The sequence below is a fragment of the Fragaria vesca genome, linkage group LG6, assembly GCF_000184155.1.
Source record: "Fragaria vesca subsp. vesca linkage group LG6, FraVesHawaii_1.0, whole genome shotgun sequence".
Lineage (NCBI taxonomy): Eukaryota > Viridiplantae > Streptophyta > Magnoliopsida > Rosales > Rosaceae > Fragaria > Fragaria vesca.
Genome location: NC_020496.1, coordinates 13,817,289 through 13,825,824, shown reverse-complemented (window position 1 = coordinate 13,825,824; position 8,536 = coordinate 13,817,289). Strand labels below are relative to the sequence as shown.

The window sequence follows — 8,536 nt, the reverse complement described above, 5'->3', positions numbered from 1 at the left end:
CCCCCCCCCCCCCCCCCTCCTCTAGGACCTTTAACATTATTTGGGCTCTTTTTGCATCCTCAAAGTTCCACGAAGATGCAATGACCCTATCTCTCCAATCCCCGAAACACTACCTTTCCCCACCAGAAAATTAGCCAAAGTCCGCAGATGAGAAATCCGACTTACTTGGGGAGGCATTTCTTCCAATGAAGGAATGTTTGAGTTCTTGAGATGACGCAAATTAGATAAATTGCTCAAGTCTGAAGGTAGTGTCTTCAATTTTGAACAACTCTCTAATATTAACGTCTGTAAGTTGTAAAGCTTGCATGTTGACTCAGGCAAACTCATAATTAATGTGTGAGAAAGATCAAGGTACTGTAGATGTCTCAGATTACCTATGGAATCTGGCACCTTGGTGAGTTTGTAGCCTTTGAAGGAGAGCACCCGCAAGTACTTCAATTTTGGTAATAAATCAGATGTAGCATGACCAGTTAGACAATTCTCATACCCATTAGAAACTGAAAGTGGTAGGAAAGTCCGCAAGCGTTTAGCATCAGACAATTTCTCCAATCTTTTTACCCCATCAAACTTACCAGAAATGTAAGTCAGATATCGAGTCTTTTGAGAACATCCACCTTGCGGCTTGTCGTCCAATCTGCAAAATGTGTCTCCAGCAGCCCATCGTGCCAAATCACCAACAAGGTCATGCATTACATAACATGAACTGTTTTTGCCTGAGTTTTGAAACAATGACCGAGACACCAACTCCCCAAAATACTCGTCACCGATATCTTCCATTGCCTTACTTCCTTCTGGTTGCTCAAGGAAACCTTCTGCCATCCACAGAAGTATTACTTGGGTTTTCCCAAATTCATAATCATTGGGAAGTATTGAGCAATAAGCAAAGCACCTCTTCAAAGTTGAAGGGAGATAGTGATAACTCACTCTGAGTACTGGAAGTATATTACTCTCATCTGAAGTACTCCATAATTTGCTGTTCAGTATTTCCTCCCATTTGTCAGTTTCTTTACAACGTAAAACACCACCAAGAGTTTTTGCAGCCAACGGCAATCCATTGCAATTCATAACAATCTTCCTCTTAAGCAAGTCAAAATTGGGTGGCCGGTCATTGCTAACATGCTGCTCAAATACTTGCAAACAACTTTCATCTGAAAGAGTCTTTAAATAATAAACTGCAGTGGCTGGGGCTCCCATCAATGCTGCTACTTTTCGTCACGTGTTGTCACCATTACCTTACTTCCATGAGCTCCACCACGAAAGGGAGCTTGAAGTTTTGTCCATGAATCATAATCACATGTGCTCCACACATCATCTAAAACAATCAAAAACCTTTTACCATCTATGTCCTTCCTCAGATTATCTTGAAGTTGACAGAAATCATCCGTATCACATGGCTGAGATTTGACTTTCTTAGAAATAGTTCTCGTCACACTTTCAAGATTGAAGTCAGCAGACACTGAAACCCAGATTTTGATATCAAACTGTTCGATTGCAGCTACATCATTGAAGACTTGTGCCACAAGCGTTGTCTTGCCGAGTCCTCCCATACCAACAATGGCAACAACTTGATATTGGGTGGGAGAAGAGGGATCAACATCTCTGGACAACAATTCAACAATCTTTGCTGTGTCTTCATCTCTTCCAACTACAGGTCCGTCCAGCACATACGAACCTGGTATCCTTTGCCATGGTGATGTTGAAGTATAGGTATGCACAATGTACTTCAAACCGAGTTTCTCTTTCTGGTCAAAGATTTCTTGCAAGCGATTAGCAATGTCGTCTATTTTGGAGCTCATATTGGAATTGAACTTGACTTTTTGAGGGAGTTTGGTAAAGTAGCCTCGTACCTTGCTTGTGCCAGATTTGTCAACTTTGAGGAGCTGGCGTTCTAACATCTCATTGGAAAAGGTGTTGAGCAGATCCTCCAAATCATAAGCCAAGTGTTTGAGATCATTCAGCCAAAGCTCCACTGTCTTGCTGGTGAGCTCCTTCTCCTCGGCATCGTAGAGCACCGCTGCAACTGCGGACAGTGTTTCCCTCCATTTGTGCAGCTTTTTGCCAACTCCTCCCAAGCTTCCAAAGTAGCCAGCTTGACTCGTTAACCAGTCCAGCAGAATCCTATGGAATGCCGCAAGAAAGATCTCGCCCACCGCCATTGTTTTGTTAAAAGGAAGAGAATAGAGCAGAAATCAGCAAAGCAAAGAATGATTGTGAAGGTTGAAATAGAGAGTCAAAGTGATTAGCTGGAGTCTTCAAGATTCAGCATGTCCATTGCGACCTTTTAACGCACTCTGTTCTTTTTGGTCAGTGCGCAAGTCAATGGATTAGTTTGCAGATAAGCCAATTCTGACTTCTTGACCCTGATAATGGATCAAGTAAACCCTCTTTTACCTGTTCATTTTCTGCCTCTTGTGGAATTGGCATTCCTTCTCTCTAACACAAGAGCATAACAAAATCAAAAAAAGAAGAAGATTAAAACATGGCAAATTCCAACAGTAAACGAGTCTTCGAATTACCTTGTGGACCAAAACTAAGATTGCGAGAACAAGAAGAAGGGTCCGAATTGGAAGAGGCTGGGTGGGCTGGCCTTTGGTGGGTTTTGAGTAGTGGTCGGATCCTCACCGCGTTTTGCGACGTGCCCACGTACCCAATGCCCATACCCGACTTTCTCACTTCTTCTCTCTTCTCTCAAATGTCAAGTTATTCAATCTCAGTAGGAGGCAGTGTTTGGGAAGACGAAGAAGAAGAAGAAGAATGGGAGTTGTGAGAGAGAGCTTTGTTCGTAGGTGTCTGATACATGCTTGCCACGTCAGTGTATATCTTGATCACAAGCGATCATTCTACCAACATGGATAGAAAGGAGTTTTGCGGTAGTACTAGACTAGTCACATAGAGTAGGTCCAATCATTTCACATTTCCATGCTTATAAGAGCATGTTCAGCGGTATGCAATTAGCCGGTCTCCACCTATGATTGCTGAGGTGGTGACTATGATTTCAGAAAAACTTGTTTCCCCCAATGTTGATCGGCTTTGTTTTGACATTTACTGACTCGGCCTAAGAAAAAGACGAGTATCTTAACCCAATTCCTGACCCAGACAAGCCGGTTGCTAACTAGACCCAACAAAAGACGTGGGTCTACTAAGTCTTCATGTGGATAGAGAGACGCCAATAGTCTACTGTGTGCTAAACAAATGGGACTACATACTTCCCACGTGGAGACTACTCATTGGCTGGTTTAGAAAATTGAAAATACTCATTGAATATAGACTGTATATTTTCTTCAATGAAGATCTACGGCGTAAAATTAAGTTATAGACATATATAAGTATAACAAAGCAGTGTGACCCTTCTTAAAAGAAAAAAAACAAACAAAAACAGTGACAAAAATTCTAAAAAATTTCCACGACCACCTACCATTTATTTTATGTCTCAAACCTCAAAAAATGTTTATTTGTGGTGCTATATACCTTACCTTCCATCTATTTGCATCATATATATTTCAATTACTCTTTGTAATAATTTTAGTTACTTCAAATATATTGTAATTTTACAAAAAATGAAAATATAAATTATTAAATGAACACTACATAACCGGTGACACATGTCCAATAACAATGAATAGTACCTTGACATAATGACCCTAACCTTTTGATCCAACGAGTGAACTTGCTCTAAAGAGAGAGCTTATATAGAATATTAATTGTGCCACTCAGTGAGCTCACTAAAACTGAGAAGAAAGCATATAATGTTGTAAAACAAAAAGAATAGATTGAGAAAGAAGAGAAACAACCAAGAGAATGAGAGAATATGTATGTATTATTGAGTGGGGAACCATCTCTTATATAGAGATGAGGCCATGATGTAAATTACAATAACAACCCTAGTCGGCTAATTACAAGAATGCCCACTAAGTAATATCTATTTACAACACTCCCTCTTGGGTATTCTCTGTCATTAGCTTCCCCTAATATGTGCTTCGGTGTTGCCTTGTCAAAACCTTGCCAGGTAATAAAAACCCTATGGGACAAAAACAATCCTGGTCGAAGGAGAAAAGAGTACAACGCACAAGTAGCAGTGATAGTCAGAACCCTTGATTTCGGTGAAGCGGTTCAGTCTGGATCATAAGATGTGAGTCTGTGGGAGATAGATGCATATTAGTTGCTACACCAAAACCTTGCCCGATAAACCTAGTGGGACAAACCCGTGGTCGAAGGGAAAAGATGAGCAAATGCATATATTTCAAATAAAGGCATCTTCAAGATGCAACATGAGCAAGGTGACCAATTACATGTGTGCCTCATTAAAACCTTGCCAGGTAACAAAACCCAGTGGGACAAAATAACCCTGGACGAAGGACAAAAAGAGTACACAATGGTCAAGAGTATGCTTCAAGATACTCCCCCTGAAAACTACACACTAGGTAAAACTACAAGAGGTTTTTGTTTCATATACCTCTAAAATTATTGTGTTCCTTATAGTAAAGACATAACCAGTTGGGAATAAGTCTTGTGTGGGTTTACATAACCCGTGTCAGCATATTTAACAAGGCAAACATTATTTTAAGGATCATAGGTGGCTGATCTATTCCATGATGCCTAGGGATAGAACGAGCCATTTTCCGTCATACATTTAAAGTAACGGAAAATTGTCTTTTATGCCATTTACAGAGGTGGTGTGTTGGCGCAGAGCTATATCTAGCTAACAAATTCACATCATATGAGATGTCCGGTTAAGGCCATTTAATCAAGTACAATAATGCGCCTATTGTACTAAGATATGAGTCTTCTGGCCTCAATATCTCTTCGTTATTATCTGCACGATAATACGGGTGTCTTTAAACTCGGACGACTATAGGTGTGTTTAAATACTTTGTTTATCCTCATCAAAGTATCTTAACATCTTCTAGATTTAATTTGATTGATGGACCAAAATTTCATCTGCACTTTGCACGACTTCAGGTCGACAAAATAATATTTGGTCTCCTGAAGTCATTCATCTCAAACTCCGATTTCAGGTGTTTTGCAGTTTCCTTAATCTCTTCGAGAGTATCAGTCAAATTCATGTCATTGACATAAATTACCACAAATTACAAACCAGGAATTTGTTTCCTTAAAACATGTATGGGCATAGTCCATTTGTTCATATATCCCACCCCAAGCAAATATTCATTTAGACGGTTATACCAACTCTGTCTGGATTGTTTGAACCCCTAAAGTGAACTACTCTAGCAAATGGAGAGCATGTTATGTGGTCTAGAACTATTTGCATTGGGTAACAGAAGTCCTTCAGGAAACTTCATTTATATCTCTATATTCAGATCACCATATAGATAAGTTGTTACCACATTCATAGGTTGTTTATTCAGTTATTTGGAAACTACTAAACTGATAAGGTAGTGGAACGTTATGACTTCCATTACGGGAAAATACTTCTCCTCGTAATCAATCACAGGGCGTTGAGAAAATCCTTGCGCCATTAAAAGAGTTTTGTATATCACAATCTCATTTTTCTCATTACGCTTCCTTACAAGTACCCATTAAACTCTATATGCATGTTTAATCATGGGGAGGTGTGAGAACAACAGGCCCATAACACCTTTCTCTAAGTTAAGGAATCTAATATGACCTGGGTTGTTTCTTTCCTTTTTAGCCAGTCGTCTCTTCGTTGAGATCTATCAACGAATCAAGGTTCAACATCATCGCTTATTATAATTTCGGTGGCCACCGCAAATATACAAACACATTATCGATGAACTCTCATTCTGATTCAATATCTCACTAAATTTACCGAGATTTTCTATTCTCGGGAGTGGGTTTAAATGTTGGAGCGTCCCCCAACTTCGTCTCTTCTAGGACGAACCCATAATCCGGATTAATCTCGTGAGTTGAATTGGTTTGAGATTGCGATGGCAAGAAGATTCATTTGTGCCAGGTTTACCCTCTTCTAGGGATAAGAATCATTCGAACCTAATGGTCTACCTCGCTTCAGGGTAGGGACTATGACTGGTTAGCCACCATGGCCGTACTTCGTCCAACTACGACGATACGTCCTACGGGGACATTTATCCTTACAGGTTTGTAGCAGGTATATATGATATCGTCACTTTAACTAGATCTAATGAAGTGTCTGGCATATTCTGGGCTACACTACATAGATCTAGAATTCTGTGCACTTTAACTAGAAGTAGAATTCTTCGCACTTCAACTAGAAGTAGAATTCTTCGCACTTCAATATAACATGTGCGGTTTGGGGATCAAGATGAGACATTCTACACGTCGTTTATCAGGAACGGTGAAGTTGTTATCTCCCCCTAACGGTGGGAAGACTATCTCATCAAAGTGACGACCGCAAATCTAGTGGTATAGAGATCTCCTGTCAAGGACTCTAAGGAGCACATAAATGGATGAGGTTCATAATCGACATATATGCCCATCATTTGTTGAGGACCCGATTGTGTACGTTGTGGCGGCACAATTGGCACGGAGACTACAAACCCAATGCGTGTAAGTGCAAAAACATCAGGTTCACACCCAGTCACCAACTGTAACATGAAATAAGATGGGTAGCAGTGGGCCTCAACCGGACCGACATGGCTGCATGCAAGATTGCATAGCCCGACGCAAACACTAGAAGCTTGGTGCGCATTACCAAGTTTCTACCTGCGAGACCATCTTGGGTGTGAACATAGGAAACTATATGTTCAACATATCCCAAGGGATATGCAATATTCATCGTAAGCCATCGATGTAAACTCTCCGGCATTATCATATCTTATAGACTTTATAAGATAATCCGAGTGGTGTACCCTAAATTTCATGGGTGAGAGTTTAGCAAACACAGCATTTTCTTGTGGATAGTGATGTGACATATGATCACTTTGTCGATGCATCAACCAAAACCATTAATATTTAACTGGTCCGTATGGTGGTTGGATAGGTCCACGTATTTTCCCTTGCATTCTGTGCATAAATAGATAGTGTGTATTCTAGTCTTTGCATATGATGGTCTAGTATTCAATATTCTTAACGAGTAGCTTAACATAATGTGTCATCAAAGACAAGACCCTTATTCTGAAGGGGATGCCCGTGTGATAATTGAGTTGAGGATACAGTGCATCATATGTTTTTCCCGAGTGCATCAAACACCAATACTATAGCTACTATTTGCTAGAATCATTTAGCTTCTAGCTAATAAATTTGAATGTATTCAATGTACGCTTCTGGCCGCACATTCAAAGGTTATGCAAAGATATTACACCATTTTTCTAGTGGTTTCAATGTTTTAAGCATTTGTTTCAATGAACTTATACCTTTTGATAACATTCTTCTGAAACATAGAGGTATTTTGCCTCGTCAGTCAGACGAGAATGCTCAGTTCCTTAATATTGATAACACATATCAATTTTGATCGAGATTCTAGGGCATCAAGCCTTTTCATTTCAATATTCTCTAATTTTGTTTTGCTTCAGGCAAGGAAGATGTCTACTTCAAATAGTTTCTTCTGGAGACTACTAATTAACATGATAAAAGCTACCGATTTTATCATGTCTGATGAATTTTGGAATGAAACTTCAAGTTTCTTAAGAGGGTTATTATCGAAACTACAAGTTTGATTTATATATGAACTACAGGTTCACTTCTGAACTACCGATTCATTAGGTACATGTATTTTCAAATTATAATCATGTAACAATTGATAATATTAATTCCACGCTACTAATTTAACATAGTGAATATGTCATGTAATTATGTGTAAATGCTTCTGGCAATTAACTACACATTGCATATGGTGAATGTATTAACAACAGCTATTATGAGAAAATATTTGGAGTGCCTTATAGACATGCATAATGACTAGGTACGAAAAACCAGTGTCATTAGATTATTTTTCTTTTGTTTGATTCTGCTGGACCAAAGGAATTGACTTTAATTAAAGTGAAAGAGATAAATCTCTACATACTTTACAAGTCTACAGGGCACAATCTGAGAGGTATGTTGGCCGGGCTCTTAGGCCCCATAGAGGGAGAGTGGCCTACTGGGCCCAGAATGGTCTACCAAGAAATGCAATGTTATTAGTCAACCCTTTCGGTAACTCCAATTGTATACGACCAGGTAAGACATGATGAGGTGGTGGAGCGAGGCTCACTTAAGTACACATCCTCAAAAGAACTTGCCTAGACATCGCATCCAATTGGGTGAGCCTAGTTTGAGAAGAGTTATAATCATTGTCATGGACTCAAGGCGACATGTGGTGAGCTTTTGTGCTAGCCTTGCAGCTTAGGTTGAGCTCCTGGCTCGGACTTACTGTTGTCACATAGGCTTGATTTGAGTTTCTGACTCAGCCTTATTTAATATTCATCATTAATAAGACAAATCAACATATGCTATTAATTCATTACTTACAACTTAAAGTGAAAGTAATTTTCAATTAAATCGAAATAAACTAAACATAACGGAAACAATTTAATTGACATAAAGTATATGCATTAACATTGGTAATTACTGAACCAATAAATGTAAACACCGTAGCGGTTAC

General features: G+C 39.3%; 2 protein-coding genes across 2 annotated transcripts; both read right to left on the bottom strand.

The window, feature by feature from the left end:
* Window positions 1-36: 36 nt before the first annotated feature.
* On the bottom strand, window positions 37-1,796 carry LOC101302480 (putative disease resistance RPP13-like protein 1-like). The gene has a single exon (XM_004305340.1). The coding sequence runs from the start codon at window positions 1,192-1,194 to the stop codon at window positions 37-39; it is 1,158 nt and encodes a 385-aa protein (XP_004305388.1). The 5' UTR covers window positions 1,195-1,796.
* LOC101302192 (putative disease resistance protein RGA4-like) lies at window positions 1,203-2,763 on the bottom strand. The gene is made up of 3 exons (XM_004305339.1): window positions 2,517-2,763; window positions 1,848-2,433; window positions 1,203-1,742 (listed from the first exon to the last, which is right to left on the bottom strand). Exons 2-3 carry the CDS (start codon window positions 2,154-2,156, stop codon window positions 1,203-1,205), a joined length of 849 nt encoding a protein of 282 aa, XP_004305387.1. The 5' UTR covers window positions 2,157-2,433; window positions 2,517-2,763.
* Between the last annotated feature and the right edge of the window lie 5,773 nt (window positions 2,764-8,536).

Bases quoted from the DNA above. Each gene is read 5' to 3' on its own strand.
- LOC101302192 (XM_004305339.1), bottom strand. From the start codon at position 2,156: ATGGCGGTGGGCGAGATCTTTCTTGCGGCATTCCATAGGATTCTGCTG. The intron at 1,743-1,847 runs GTACGAGGCTAC...ATCTTTGACCAG, and splicing joins ACAAATCTGGCACAAGCAAG to AAAGAGAAACTCGGTTTGAA.
- LOC101302480 (XM_004305340.1), bottom strand. From the start codon at position 1,194: ATGGGAGCCCCAGCCACTGCAGTTTATTATTTAAAGACTCTTTCAGAT.